Source organism: Podarcis erhardii (assembly GCF_964252035.2).
Source record: "Podarcis erhardii genome assembly, chromosome: 7".
Taxonomy (NCBI): domain Eukaryota; kingdom Metazoa; phylum Chordata; class Lepidosauria; order Squamata; family Lacertidae; genus Podarcis; species Podarcis erhardii.
Window position 1 is genome coordinate 8,227,538 of NC_138511.1, and position 15,545 is coordinate 8,243,082.

At 51.1% G+C, this 15,545-nt stretch overlaps 1 protein-coding gene across 1 annotated transcript in view; it reads left to right on the forward strand.

Moving 5' to 3' along the window:
* The first annotated feature begins 7,916 nt into the window (after positions 1-7,916).
* The window catches only part of GFRA2 (GDNF family receptor alpha 2), a 92,280-nt gene continuing 84,651 nt past the window's right edge, over positions 7,917-15,545 (forward strand). Inside the window, exon 1 of the mRNA XM_081868489.1 lies at positions 7,917-8,053. Within this exon, the coding sequence (XP_081724615.1) occupies positions 8,014-8,053 (40 nt within the window). The 5' untranslated portion in view covers positions 7,917-8,013. The remainder of the gene's footprint in view (positions 8,054-15,545) is intronic.

Here is a 15,545-nt window from a genome sequence, read left to right on the forward strand (position 1 = left end):
AAGCCCAGGAAACGACTTGCTGCGTTTTCAGCCACTAATGTGTACATAGCCAAGTATGGAATATCATTGAATTGACGACTCATACAATCGCCCCGAAATAGCCAGAAACCAACCACTCTGTGCTGGAAAGAGAGGGAGCTGCTTTGTCCTGAGTCAGGCCATTGATCTGCCCAGCTCAGCATTCTTTATTCTGGTGATGGGCCTTTGGGGCTTCAGGCAGGAAGTACCATATTTCTTGCCCCATAAGACGCACCAGACCATAAGACGCACCTAGTTTTTGGAGGAGGAAAACAAGGAAAAAAATATTCTGAATCCCAGAAGCCAGAACAGCAAGAGGGATCGCTGCACAGCGAAAGCAGCGATCCCTCTTGCTGTTCTGGCTCCTGGGATAGCTGCGCAGCCTGTGTTCACTCCATAAGACACACACACATTTCCCCTTACTATTTAGGAGGGAAAAATGAGTCTTATAGAGCAAAAAATACGGTATTTCCTTGTCCTGCAACACAGAAATACTGGGACCTCTCCATGTGCAACTTGCTTCTAACTCAGGGTGGTTCAATACATGGCCCAAGGGCCTGATGTGGCCCTCAAGACCTTTTTTGTGGTCCTCAGCAATTTTTGATGCACCCCCCGCCACCCGGCAACCCTTACACTGCCTTCCCAAAGTGAGGTAAGTGAGGAGCTGGGCTTTGGGAAGGAGACACAAGGCATTGATAGGGTCCTAGAGTCCTCCCACCTCCTTCCCAAAGCCTAGTTCAGGGGTCAGCAAACTTTTCCAGCAGGGGGCTGGTTCACTGTCCCTCAGACCTTGTGGGGGGCCGGACTATATTTTGAAGGGGGAAAAAGAACGAATTCCTATGCCGCACAAATAACCCAGAAATGCATTTTAAATAAAAGGACACATTCTACTCATGTAAAAACATGCTGATTCCTGGACCGTCCACAGGCCGGATTGAGAAGGCGACTGGGCTGGATCTGGCCCCTGGGCCTTAGTTTGCCTACCCATGGCCTAGTTAGTGCTTTCCGAGCTTTGGGAAGGATGTGGGAGGGAAGGATGTGGGGACGCGGGTGGCGCTGTGGTCTAAACCACTGAGCCTAAGGCTTGCCGATCAGAAGGTCAGCGGTTTGAATCTCCACAACAGGGTGAGCTCCCATTGTTCGGTCCCAGCTCCTGCCAACCTAGCAGTTCAAAAGCACGTCAAAGTGCAAGTAGATAAATAGGTACCACTCCGGCGGGAAGGTAAACGGCGTTTCCGTGCACTGCTCTGGTTTCTCCAGATGCGGCTTAGTCATGCTGGCCACATGACCCGGAAACTGTTTGCGGACAAACGCCGGCTCCCTCAACCTATAGAGCAAGATGAGCGCACAATCCCAGAGTCGTCCATGGCTGGACCTAATGGTACCTTTTAGCTTTGGGAAGGATGTGGGAGGGAAGCTTGGGAAGGCAGAATGAAGGCTGGTGGGGGGGGCATCAAATTTCAGCCTCGCTCCCCACCCCACTGCAAAACAGCGTGCAACCCACGGGTTCCGTGTCCAAGTGTTCTTTCAGCATACTTGGTGTGAAAAGTTGGACCACCCTGTTCTAGATCTTTTCTGCGTAAAGAAGGATATCTCAGCAGGCTTCCAAAGGAAGCTCTGGCCCAAAGGCAGCAGCAATGGCTTAGCCCACATCAGTTAAAAGCTCCAGGCTGAAGGGGCCTCTTCCAATCTCTCTTTTTTTTTCCATGAAGGCCAGAGCCAGGGGAACCACAGCAGAAGCAGCTGCTGCCAAATTAGGACCTTTCCTAATTGGAAAGATGGAAAGGAAAACAAACACCACATTTATTTTTAGTGCTTCCCATGCAGTTGACCTAATCCAGCACTGCGGTGGGAGGCAGCGTTGATCTCTTGCCTCCACATGCAACCCTGCTGTGTGTGGTTCTGGAATCGTGAGGAGGGAAGTCTGTTCGCAATGTTTTAAGCAGGGGAAGAAACCCTGCAATGGGGGAAAACGTGCATTTTTGTCCTTGGAGGAGGGGAGCGTGCTGCCTTTTTGTTGTTGTTGTCTAGTCGTTTAGTCGTGTCCGACTCTTCGTGACCCCCTGGACCAGAGCACGCCAGGCACTCCTGTCTCCCACTGCCTCCCGCAGTTTGGTCAGACTCATGTTTGTGGCTTCGAGAACACTGTCCAACCATCTCATCCTCTGTCATCCCCTTCTCCTTGTGCCTTCAATCTTTCCCAACATCAGGGTCTTTTCCAGGGAGTCTTCTCTTCTCATGAGGTGGCCAAAGTATTGGAGCCTCAGCTTCACAACCTGTCCTTCCAGTGAGCACTCAGGGCTGATTTCCTTAAGAATGGATAGGTTTGATCTTCTTGCAGTCCACGGGACTCTCAAGAGTCTCCTCCAGCACCAGAATTCAAAAGCATCAATTCTTCGGCGATCAGCCTTCTTGATGGGCCAGCTCTCACTTCCATACATCACTACTCGGAAAACCATAGCTTGAACTATACGGACCTTTGTTGGCAAGGTGATATCTCTGCTTTTTAAGATGCTGTCTAGGTTTGTCATTGCTTTTCTCCCAAGGAGCAGGCGTCTTTTAATTTCATGACTGCTGTCACCATCTGCAGTGATCATGGAACCCAAGAAAGTGAAATCTCTCAATGCTTCCATTCCCCCCCCCCTTCTATTTGCCAGGAGGTGATGGGCCCAGTGGCCATGATCTTCATTTTTTTGATGTTGAGCTTCAGACCATATTTTGCGCTCTCCTCTTTCACTCTCATTAAAAGGTGCTGCCTTGTGGAAAGGGTCAAAGAGGCAAATGGCTTATCAACTGACAAAGCATCAGTGAGAAAAAGCAGGCATGTAGTTTGACACAGGCTGCTTTTTTCCTGCAAAGGGTAAGAGTGCTGTTCCTCAGATGGGGTGGAACAAAAGTATCAAACAAGAACCTAAGAACCTAAGATGACCCTCCTGGATCAGGCCTAAGGCCGCTTTAGTCCATCATCCTGTTCTCACTGCGACCAGCAGGATTTTGCAGTGTGCTGCCATCACTGATGGCAAGTTCCATAGTTTATGTGCTGCATGAAAATATACTTTCTATTATCTGTCCTGAATCTTACAACCTTCAGCTTCATTGGAGGTCCATGAGTTCTAGTGTTTTGAGAGATGGAAGAAAACCATTTTTCTATCCACTTTCTCCATGCCAGGCTTGCTTTTATAAACTTCTATCATGTCACCTCTTACCAGTATTTGCTTTTTTCTCTAAACTGTCCTGTTATGTACTGAGTTGAATAGGATCCAAAATGCAGCAGTCTGATTGGTCCTAGAACAATAGGATTCAGAATGCAGCAGTCTGATTGGTCCACAGGAGCCACCCAATCCAGCTCCAGGTGGAAGGGAATCCGCAACCTGATTGGCCTACAGGAGAATCCCAGAATTAGCCAATCATGTGGGGCCCACTGTGTAAATAATGTATATAAAGCAGACATTCTGGGGGAACTTCCATTCCTCCTCACCACTAAGAGCTGAAATAAAGAGCATAAAACCCACTCTCAACTCTGAGTATATTTCATGTCCCAAACACCACAGCCTTTTCGTTTTCTTTCTTTTTGTTATCTCTGCACTTTTTTTGTTCATCAGTTGATGAAAATTAAACAAAAGAAAACAAAAAAACGAATTCTGAACCTTTAGTTATATTTCCCCTGCAAAGTAGAGAGAGAAAGAACAAAGCTCCCTCACTCCATGAGGCAGCAAAAGAAAGAAAGAAAGCCTTGCATGAAAGATCAAAATTTTGTTTGACTTAAGTTTTTGCAAAACTGTGTTGTGTGTTTTAAGAAGTATCCACCATTATGCTACCTCCATGACAGTTGAGAAATTTCACCCTGCTGGGAATTCCCTTTGGGGACATGAGTACCTCCTTCCACTATTTCAGCTTTCCAGTGGGTGGCCCCATAAGCCTGCTTGGTCATGTGGGGCTGAATTACTTTGAGCAGGGCTAATTTTAAGGGTGCTCCAGTTCTGCCCTCCCTCTATCCCTTTCAGCCAAGCATTGTACGATTGATTCCTTTCCTCCCACACTCCCGACTCCTGACTTTGTGTCCAGGGCAGCTGTCTACCAGCTCCATCTGATATGCTGGCTGAGACCCTACTTGCCTGCAGAGTGTCTCTCCAGAGTGGTGCATGCTCTGGTTATCTCCAGCTTGGACTACTGCAATACGCTCTGTGTGGGGCTACCTTTGAAGGTGACTCGGAAACTGCAATTAATCCAGAATGCAGCAGTGAGACTGATGACTGGGATTGGCCGCCAGGACCATGTAACACCGGTCCTGAAAGACCTATACAGTGGTACCTCGGGTTAAGAACTTAATTCGTTCTGGAGGTCTGTTCTTAACCTGAAACTGTTCTTAACCTGAAGCACCACTTTAGCTAATAGGGCTTCCCACTGCCACCGCCGTGCGATTTCTGTTCTCATCCTGAAGCAAAGTTCTTAACCCGAGGTGCTATTTCTGGGTTAGCAGAGTCTGTAACCTGAAGCGTCTGTAACCTGAAGCGTCTGTAACCCAAGGTACCACTGTATTGGCTCCCAGTATGTTTCCAAGCACAATTCAAAGTGTTGGTGCTGACCTTTAAAACCCTAAATGGCCTCGGCCCAGTATACCTGAAGGAGTGTCTCCACCCCCATTGTTCAGCCCGGACACTGAGGTCCAGCTCTGAGGGCCTTCTGGTGGTTCCCTCGCTGCAAGAAGCAAAGTTACATGGAACCAGGTAGAGGGCCTTCTCTGTAGTGGTGCCCGTCCTGTGGAACATCCTCCCATCAGATGTTAAGGAAATAAAAAACTATCTGACTTTTAGGAGACATCTGAAGGCAACCCTGTTTATGGAACTTTAAATGTTTGATGTTTTATCGTGCTTTTAATATTCTGTTGGGAGCCCCCTAGAGTGGCTGGGGAAACCCAGCCAGATGGGCAGGGTATAAACAAACAAACAAACAAACAAACAAACAAACAAACAAACAACAAAAACAACAATAATTAATATCTCTCTCCCCCCCCTTCTCTTTCTCTCTCTCTCACACACAAATGGAATACCTTGTGCTGGGAACATAGGAATCTGTCTTATATGGAGTCAGACCATTGGTTCATCTTGCTCAGTATGGTCTACACTGACCACCAGCAGCTCTTCAGGGTCTCAGATTCAGGGGTCTCTCCAAACCCCACCTGGCGATGCCAGGGATTAAATCTGGAACCTTTTGCACGCATGGCAGGTGTCCTGCCCTTCCCCCTCCTCTTCCTGTCCTAGCCAGCTCCAAGAAGGGACAGAGGTTGCTTGGAGGGATCTGTGTCTGCCCCATCATCTTGGCACCTGGGCAAGAATTCTCGTGGGAAGTGGGGAGAAAGTCAGCAGGACCTCCTGCAAGATGCAGGGTGCCCCAGGGGCAAAATCAGCCTCAATGTCACACACGGTGTTATGTACCAAGTTGAATAGGATTCAGAATGCAGCAGTCTGATTGGTCCACAGGAGCCACCCAATCCAGCTCCAGGTGGAAGGGAATCCGCAACCTAATTGGCCTACAGGAGAATCCCAGAATTAGCCAATCATGTGGGGCCCATTGTGTAAATAATGTATATAAAGCAGACATTCTGGGGGAACATTCATTCCTCCTCACCACTATGAGCTGAATAAAGAGCATGCAATCCACTCTCGACTCCAAGTATATTCCACAGACCCAGGCAGGTTGGGAAAGCAGGAGCAGCAGTGGGAGCTCAGAGCCCCCTCCAAAGATGGTGGCTGGGAGACCCATCTAAGAAGCACAGGAGGAAAGAGATGGTGGGGCAAAACTAGCCTCTTTGTTTGTTGCATTCTGTCCCCAGGGATACAGCTGGATTCCTGCATTGCTAGCTGACCCTTGGTGGCCCTTCCAACTCTGTCATTCTTTGATTCTAAGGCCTAGAGAAATGAGCCACCCAGAAAGGCCAGGGGGAAAGGCCCAGTGGTTTGCAGGCTGGGCAGAATCATCGTCCTGTCTCAGCTGAGGGTGCCTGGCCACCTGAGAGCCCCCAGAGCAGCCTGTGGCGAGTAGCAGCTGCTCACCAGTCTGCTGGGAAGAAGAGAAGAAGAAGAAGAGTTTGGATTTGATATCCCGCCTTTCACTCCCCTTCAGGAGTCTCAAAGTGGCTAACATTTTCCTTTCCCTTCCTCCCCCACAACAAACACTCTGTGAGGTGAGTGGGGCTGAGAGACTTCAGAGAAGTGTGACTGGCCCAAGGTCACCCAGCAGCTGCATGTGGAGGAGCGGAGACACGAACCCGGTTCCCCAGATTATGTGACTACCGCTCTTAACCACTACACCACACTGGAGACACTCATGCATCTGTAGGGCTACCTATGTCCAGATTTCTCAGCTAGGGGTGCCAGGTGACTTAGAGGAGGCTGAAAAGGCCTCTCTCAGAACCATCTCCCTACCAGTAGGCCCACCTCTTCCCAAATCTGCACTCTCTCCCCTCTCTCCACGCAGACACCCCTCTCTTTAGAGAGAATGGGCAAGGGGTCAGATCTAGAAAAGACAAGATCCTCTGCATGGGGCAAACTTTCCAACAGGAAGGTTGTTGAACTGATAGGACAGGCCAGAGTTCCTCATGAGGTGGTGGAGGATGCAGTTGTGAGATCTGCACCGGGATGACCTCCAAGGTCTAAGCAAACTCCAAGACCCTTAAGTGCCTCTTTGCTGGGGTCTGTAGGTGTCTCCCCTAGCTGATTTCCAGGGGCCGGGGAGGGAGCTCAATGCTGCCTGGAAGGAAGGCACAAAATCAGAAACTAGAGCGTCAGTGTGGTGTAGTGGTTAGACTGCTAGACTAGGTCTTAGGAGAGACCAGGATTCAAATCCTCCACTCAGCCCTGAAGCTCACTGGGTGACGCCGGCCAGTCAATGACCTTCAGCCTAACCTACCTCACAGGGTTGTTGTGAGGATAAAACGGGGAGGCGGAGGAAAACCGGGTGCACCAAACTGAACTCCATGGAGGAAAGGGTGGGATATGAATGCAAAGACAGTATTCCTAAAAATGAACGTGGAGAGCTTTGGAGAGCAGGCTGCGTGAAATCAGCTGGCAGGGAAACGCACTCTGCACGCGCACAGAGGCCCTTGGGCGTTCCTTTGCCTGGCACGCTTGTATGCACCTCAGAGATGCTCTCGGGCGTTTGGCGCCAGCGCGGCAGGACGTCATCGCCAGGCACGATCTTGGTTTGGGGCGGCTGCTCCACGTCCCCGGAGACGTCCCGGGGAGGTGGGGTGGGAGGTCAGGTAGGTCCTGCGAAAGCGAGGCTCGACGGCGCGCGATCCGACTCCTCCTCGCCGCTCTGCATCCGCCTCTCGCCGCCTCCCTTGCGCCGCTACTCGGAGGGGAGGCATCGCCGCCGCCGCTGCTGCTGGGGCAGAAGGTAGCGGCATCCCGGGCGGCGCGTCTTCAGGGCCAAGTTGGACGGCGCGCCCGGGCGAGGCTGTGCCCCGCCCTCGCTCCCTCCCTGGCGGAGCCACCAAGGGCCTCCCCTCCGCCTCAAAAGGTCCCCGCCCGCCCGCGCCTCCGCCGGGGGAGAGCTCTGCACGTCTGGGCTCCGGCGGGCTGCGGAGAGGCTGCCGAGGAGCGGGCGCGGAGGCCGGGCGAAGCACCGCGGACAGCTCCGCCTCCTCCGCCTCCTGCCGGCCACTTTTGCGGCTGCTTCCCGCGGCCGCCAGAGCGAGCCGAGCGCCGTCCTCGTTGTCGTCGTCGGGCAGGCGGAGAGCGCGGAGAGGCGGCGCGGCATGGAGCCTCCGCTCTGAGCTCCGCTCCGTCGTCGTGGAAGAGACAGGCAGGCAAGATGCTGCCGGCGGAGCGGCGGACGGCGCCTCCGCCTCGCGGGGACTGAGGAGCAGGGCGGCGGCGGCGGCGGCGGCGGCAGGACGGGCGGACGGAGCCGTGAGAGCGCACGGAGCGCGGGAGCTGCTGCTGCTGCTGCCTTGGCGGAGCCGCCGCCGGTCCCGGGGACGATTTGCCTGCCATGATCGCCGCCGGCGTGCTCTGCCTCTTCCTCTGCCTGGGTGAGTGACCGAGCAGGTGCGCCGGGGAAGGTTGGACCCTGGACGGCGAGGCAGAGGGGCGCCCGAGCCTGGACTGAGAGCGGGGTGGGGGAAGACTGGAACGGGGGCGCCCTGGTGGGTCTTCTTGTGTGAAGGGAGGACGGGTGTGTGTTGGAGGGGCGCATCTGCCTGGCAGGGGGCGTCTCAGCTGGTGGGGGGCAGCGCTGCCTTTGCCAGCTGGGAGCGCGGCAGGAAATGGGACATGGCTGGCGCGGGGGGGGGGGGATGGGGGGGGTCGGCTGCTTCACCGCAGCGCTTCTGATCTGAGCTGCTTCCCCGCCGCCAAGGTCGGCTTGGAGAGCCCCCGCCGAAAGTTTAGTTGAAAGAAGGAGAGCGCGGGGGTGCGGGCGACATTGTCATCTTTGTCTTTCCAGGCCAACCGGAGCTGTGGGGGTGGGAGGGTGGTGTATTTGGTTGGGGGGGGGGCGTCCTCTCTTTTTGTCCGGAGGAATCAACCTCCCTGGCTCACGAGCTGAGGGGCATAAAAGTCCGCTTCGCCCGCCTGCTGGAGGGTAGTGAGAGGCCAGTCTCCTGGGGTTGCCCCAGGTCGAGTCCTAGGTTGAGGGACGGGCGGGCGGGGGTGTCCTGAAGGGCGAGTTGGAGAAATAGGCCAGGGCGACGGAGAGGGGGGCGTCTCCTGCCCACCCACCCATATATATGAGGGGAGAGAAACAGTATCACCTCCATCTCTACCCAAATGCTGACACCAGGCTGCGGGTGGCCAGCGCCTCGTGAAGAGACCGCCTTAAGTGCTTTGCTGGACTAGAAAATGACCTCAGTGGGAGCTAAGCACTTGCCCACCCCCAGAATGCCAGATGTCTGTGCAGAACCAGAGAGGGGAAGGGAAAGGAAGGGTCTTCCTCAAGAGAAGGTCCAGCCTCGCAAAGGTCTGTGGCAGGAAGACCAGCTGGAACAGGCACAGGGGCCCCAGGAGCCCACTGACCAATCTTTGCCCTCTCTGGGCATCCTGGCTGTAACTGGGCATGAGAGAGCAATCACTGGGGGATGCAGCTCACGCCTGCCCTCCTGCCAAAACCTGGCCACTCCCCATTTCCCGCTTGGGCTAGTGACTGGTGCTGTCACAGAGAGAGCCTCCATTCTCAATGGAGGAAGGGTGCGTGATACTCATTTCGGGCCTGCTGAGCCCCCCAGCCTTTCCCCACCTCTGCCTCTTCTCTTTCCACTGCCCTTGCCAAATGCAATGCTTTCGGAGGCTGAGACTGACCCCAGTCGTCATGTTGTCTTTCTCTGCACAAATGTGTGTGTATGCAAACAACACAGTGTAAGGAGATGGTGGCCAGGATTGGGCCGTTGGCAACAGCAATGACCAGCAGGGCTGATGATGAGGTCCAGGGTCCACTGGACCCCCACCCACCCACCCACCCACCCACCCAGCTGGATCTAGACTGCCCACCTCCTTCCTTTCACCTGGAATACTCTCCAACAACCTCCTGCTGTGTTGGGGAAGGGCTGTAGCTCAGTGGTAGAACATCTGCCTTGCATGTGGAAGGGCCCAGGCTCAGTCCTTGCCAGCATCTCTAGAAGAGGCTGGGAGAGATCCCCTGCTGGAAATCCTGGAGAGCAGCTGCCAGTTGGTGTAGACAATACTGAGCAAAATGGACCAATGGTCTGACTCACTATAATGCTTTCTGTGTTCCTATGCAACTTCCCTTGGTGTCCTAACAAACCTACAGCTGTGTGATGCTTCAGTGGATGGGAGAGTCACTGCACTGGCTGGGGTGGTGGTGAGAGTTGTAGTCCAAAACATCTGGAAGGTGTCAGCCAGCTTGGTGAATAAAGCTGCTCTCGTGTGGTGCTGATTCTGGGAGTTGAAGCTGAGTTGCAAAGCCACAGCTGGCTCGCTCTACCTTTCAAGAGTGGCGTGCAACTGAAACCGTTTCCTTTGTATGATAAGGAAAGCTAGAACTTGTCAGCAGAACCAACAGCCCAGCTCCACAAATCTGCTGTCCTCTGTGTGTGTTGCCTCACATATGACTTTTAAAGAAAAAGGCCTGCTGTGGGTTTGGAGGAGAGCGTACAGCCTTGACTAGCTGGCAGCGAGCATTTCTGGCTTTCTTTGTTGTGTGTGTGTGTGGGGGGGAGGTATTCCGTCTTCTGGAGGCGTGTGTGGGATTTCTTCTTCTCTTGATACAGCAGCAAGGTGTGGGCTGGCACTAGGACAGGTGATCCAGGCAGGGGGCAAACCAATTACAAATGCAACCTTTGGAACAGGAGTTTGGCACCCAGACAAACTGCATGATTAGATTTCCAGATCTGCTTTCCGTTTGCTGGCTGACCACAGACATCAATAGGTGCCTGGGATAACTTGGGTGTCCAGAAGATTTGGCAGGGAAAGGCATTGGTTTTTTGTTTTTCTCACAAGCCGGGTCCTGGATCACCAATGCAGAGCAGGTCCAAAATCCATGGAGAGTGTCTCGTTGTGAACTGACAGGACATCAATTCCACGGATGTCTTTAGGCTGGCTTCTGAACAGGGTCACAAAACGAGGAAGAAGCTGATCTTTTTAATGTGGGATGGGCTCAGGCATCATGTGAAAGGAGAGAGATCCCAGTGGGAATGGGGAAGTTGCCCTTTTCTTCCTGGTTAGGGGGCAAAACGTGGTTTGCAGGGCATGGGATTTAGGGGCTAGGTCTCCTGGAACGACGCTTGGGGGATTCCTATAGCACTGTGAGCTTTGTGTCCATGGCTTGGATTGAATTATCCCTGAATGGAAGCATATTCTGGAAACAGAAACTGAAACAGGACAGATGGATCGCCAAGTCTTAACCAAGTGGAGTATCTTGAGTTGGGGGCTCTTGATTGCAGTTGCAGTAAAGATGATTCCTGCTGTTTTGTTGCTAGATTTAGTTCTCTCTTGATACCTTGGGATATAGTGGTCTCATCTGGGCTGGATTATCATGAGTGGGACCTGTGGCAGTTTGGTGGGTGAGCATCCTGGGTGGGTGACTTTTCCCATCCCTCTCATGGATGATTCTGTTAACGATCAAGGTTGCTGCTGCTTGCTGAAGCTGCTTCCTTGCTTTGTGGATCCCAGGCCTAGAGGGAGGACTGCTCTGTTTCCTTACTGAGCTTGGTGTCAGCTCCTTCTAAGAGTGTTGTTTGGTGGTGATAAAGTCAAAGCAACCAGTGTGGTGGAGTGGTTAGAGTGTCGGACTAGGGCCTGGGAGATCAGGGTTCAAATCTCCACTCAGAAATGGAAACAGGAGGAACTACCGACGATTGAAGAATGGAGAATGAAACTGACAGACTATGCAGAATTGGGCAAATTAACTGGGAAGATTAGATATCTTCGAGACCAAAAGTTCTTCGAGGACTGGGGAAAATTTGTAGAATATCTGAAAAGCTTAAGTGATGGACAGATAACGCTAGTGGGGTTTCAAGAAGCACTGTGAAAATTGAGAAGTATTGTTAAAAAGAAATAGAAGTAGGAGGGTATATTAATGACAATATAAAATTTAGGGAATGCGTAACTAAAGATTAAATATGGATGATTAACAGAGAAGCTGAAGGAAGTTCAAAAAGAGATATTCTGTGAAAACTTGGACATGGAATTTTTGTACATTTGTATTGGAAATCAATAAAAATTATAATAATAAAAAAAAACAAATCCCCACTCAGGTATGAAGCTTCCTGGGTGATCTAGGGCCAACCGTTCACTCTCAGCCTAACCTGCCTCACAGAGGTCTTGGAGGAAAAGGCGGGATATCAATGCAACAAACAAGCAAACAAATAATATTCTGCCACCATTTGCCATTGGAACTTTTCCATGCTGCCTTGCATGAATGTCTGGTGAAAAACTGCCTAACCTCATAGCTAGACAAGCACACAGCGCTGACATGTTGGTTTCTAGGGCTGAAGTGGCTTCTGAATTCTGTCTTGGCCTTCCGCTGACAGTCACACAAGAAAAGGAGCAGGTACTACATGGGATGAAATTGTCTCTCAGCACGTGTCCCCTGGACGCTGGGCTCCACTCCTTTCCAGCAATTTGATCAGAGGTGCATTGCAAGACAGTCTGCTATGCTCAAGGGGGGGCTTTTCCAGATGAGGGATGAGCTGCGCTAGACAAGGGTACCAAAGCTGCCTAAAGGGGGAGGGAAGACCATTGCTGAACACCATTCAGATAATGGCTCTCTTCCAAGTGCTTGTGTGTGTGTGTGTGTGTTGTTGGGGGGGGGAGCAGGGAAGGAAGGAGCAGGGGGAATCACATTTCTCCCGCACACAACAGAAATGGATGGCAACAGCACTTCTTCACACAGCTCATGGTTAAACTACAGAACTCCCTCCCACAGAACAAGAGGCAGTGACGGCTTCCACCTTGGATGGGTTTAAAAGAGGATTAGACAACTTCATGACAAAGAAGGCTCCTAGCCACAATGGCTATGCTTGGAGGAAGCAATGCTTCTGAATAATAACTTAATTTGTTCTGGAGGTCTGTTCTTAACCTGAAACTGTTCTTAACCTGAAGCACCACTTTAGCTAATGGGGCCTCCCGCTGCCGCCGCACGATTTCTCTTCTCATCCTGAAGCAAAGTTCTTAACCCGAGGTACTATTTCTGGGTTAGCAGAGTCTGTAACCTGAAGCGTCTGTAACCTGAAGCGTCTGTAACCCAAGGTACCACTATACTTGTGTGATCGAATCCTGCTTGTGGGTTTCCCTTTGGGGCATCTGGTCAGGCACTGTGGGAACAGAATGATGCCCTAGATGGGCCCCTATGGGCCTGATCCAGCAAACTCCTCTTATGTGCTTATGATCTTACTGTATCAGGTGACTCCACCTGGTGGTATAGAAGTGCCAGTGGTGGGCTATTGATTGGTGGTCATGGAGGCAGCAAGGTCAAAGGTCTCAAGCTCCTCTTGCAGAAACAATATGCAGCCAATTTTGGGACTCTTTCCTGAAACAGCTGGTGTTTAAAACTGAGCACCCCTTCCCCAATGTAGAGCTCACATGCTTCTCACCCAACACCCTGTCCAATGACTGTTGTCCACACAAAATCATTTCACAAATATTTCCAATATTTTATTGAATTTTTATCCCACCTTTTTCTGCAAGGAGATCAAGGTGACATACATGGTTCTCCCGAAAGGTCATCCAGTGAACTTCATGGCTGAGTGGGGATTCAAATCCTGCTTTCCCAGGCCCTAGTCCAGGCATAGGCAAACTCGGCCCTCCAGATGTTTTGGGACTACAACTCCCATCATTCTTAGCTCACAGGACCAGTGGCCAGGGATGATGGGAATTGTAGTCTCAAAATATCTGGAGGGCCGAATTTAACCATGCCTGTCCTAGTCCAACACTCTAACCAGTACACCACACTGTATCTCAGTGTACACTGCCTCTGTCCAGTGTTGGAGCAGAACTCTGCTTCTTTGCAACGTGTATCCTGTGTGGGATGTAAACACAGGAGCAGTCAATGACAACATTCCTAGAGTGTACATGTTAGAACATGGGGAGGGATGTCTGTCCAGCAAGCAGGTAAACTTCCTGGGGACGGACTTCCTCCGCATGTGACCAGAGGTGGGTGTGGCCTCACCTGTGCAGGTAATGATAAAAGCACAGGGCAGGCAGCCATTCTCCCTCTTGCCTCTTGCCTCTCTCTGCCATCTTCCTTCGATGAGGAAACATCTAAGGATGCCCTCTTGGCTCTCAGCCAAGAGAGGACAGTACTATCTTCCTATAAGATAGTTTCTAAGTGTATGTAACCTTTTTTAAGCTGCCTGCCTACCTTCTGGGATCATATTGTGAACAGAACGTGAGTAAACTCTTTTATACTTTTATAAAGACTGTGTCGTGTCTTGTATTTTAAGAGGGAACAAAGGAGAAATTACCAGAGTAATTATTATAGAGGTTCTAGCGAACCTGTGCAAGCGTTACCATTGCGAACTTAAAAGGGAATGTCATAAACTCTGCTGATATTTTGGGAACTTGTTAGCACAAGTTGGATAAGGATATAATTAGTCAATATATCCTCTCCTGCACCCCAGAACATTCCCACATCCTGCATGCACACCACAAAATGGTGTGCATAAAAATATTAAAACAAAAAGCACCAATTAAAATGATGCAATAAAGCCATAGGGTGTGTGGGAGGGGAACAGCTGGAACGTGAGAGCTCTCCTTCCTTCAGACGAGATGCTGATGGAGTAGTTCTGCAGTGGTGAATTTTGCCAGGAACGGTTGTTTGAGTACAGGAAAAATGTTAATACTTCTGCTCTTCCTGCCCTGCTCCCCCCACCAAACAGAAATGCTGCCCCCTCCCCTCTAGAGGTGCGAAAGGACTTATTTTTTTCTGTCTGGAAATGCTCTGAGACTCAAGTCACTGAACTTAGGAGTGAGCACTGTCATAGGCCAGTGGTGGTTTAAGAGAGAATTGGACAAATTCATGGAGGAGAGACCTATCAAGGGGTGCTGGCCAGGGTAGCTATGTAGTCACACTTCTGACTCTCAGGGCTTACCTTTCCTCCCCTCTTTCCAGTGTTAAAACCAAGGGGGGGGAATTGCAACACCTTCTATTTTCCCTTATCAACAGGAACAGCCTGCGATTTAAAGCTCCGTGTCTGAGCGCCCACCCTCTTTTTGCTCTAGAGCTTTCCCCGCGAACACCCACCCTTTAAATCTCATTCAAAGCAAGCGTCAATCCGCTGAAAAGCCAAATTGATGTTTTCTCCGATTCAGCTTTAAAGAATGGGTATTTGCAGGGAAAGTTTGGGGCAAAAACAAACAAACCCTGCTCTGACACAGACCTCTGCCTGGAAATAGGGGGTGGGGGTGGGGATTTAAGTAAGAATAATCCTCCAGTTGTTCAGAATTGCAAGTGGGGAGCGAGTTGCTGTTATGTTCAGCTCCTTCTTGCAACATTCCCTTTAGGGCATCTGGTTGAGCAATGTAAGAACAGGAATGTTGGACTAGCTGGGCCATTGACCTGGTCCATCAAGATCTTATATTCTTGTGGAACCTCCAGGTCCACAGGCTGTCTGTCCAGAATCTTAAGTTCTTAGGAGCATTTGGCCACTGTGAAAATGGGATACTGGGCTAGATGAAACCCCTTTTCGCCTGATCCAGACCCTTCATACGTTATTTCAACTGCTCCAACTTTGTCTCCTTTCCTGAGAGCCAGTATGGTGTAGTGGTTTAGAGTGGTAGACTCGTAATCTGGTGAACCGGGTTTGATTCCCCGCTCCTCCACATGCAGCTGCTGGGTGACCTTGGGCTAGTCACACTTCTCTGAAGTCTCTCAGCCCCACTCACCTCACAGAGTGTTTGTTGTGGGGGAGGAAGGGAAAGGAGAATGTTAGCTGCTTTGAGACTCCTTCAGGTAGTGATAAAGCGGGTTATCAACTCCAAACTCTTCTCTGAGGAAGGATAGGCTAGGATGTGACCGGTGCCACACGAACAACCATTCAACTTTCCTTATTGCCTACCTCTCAGAGCGCT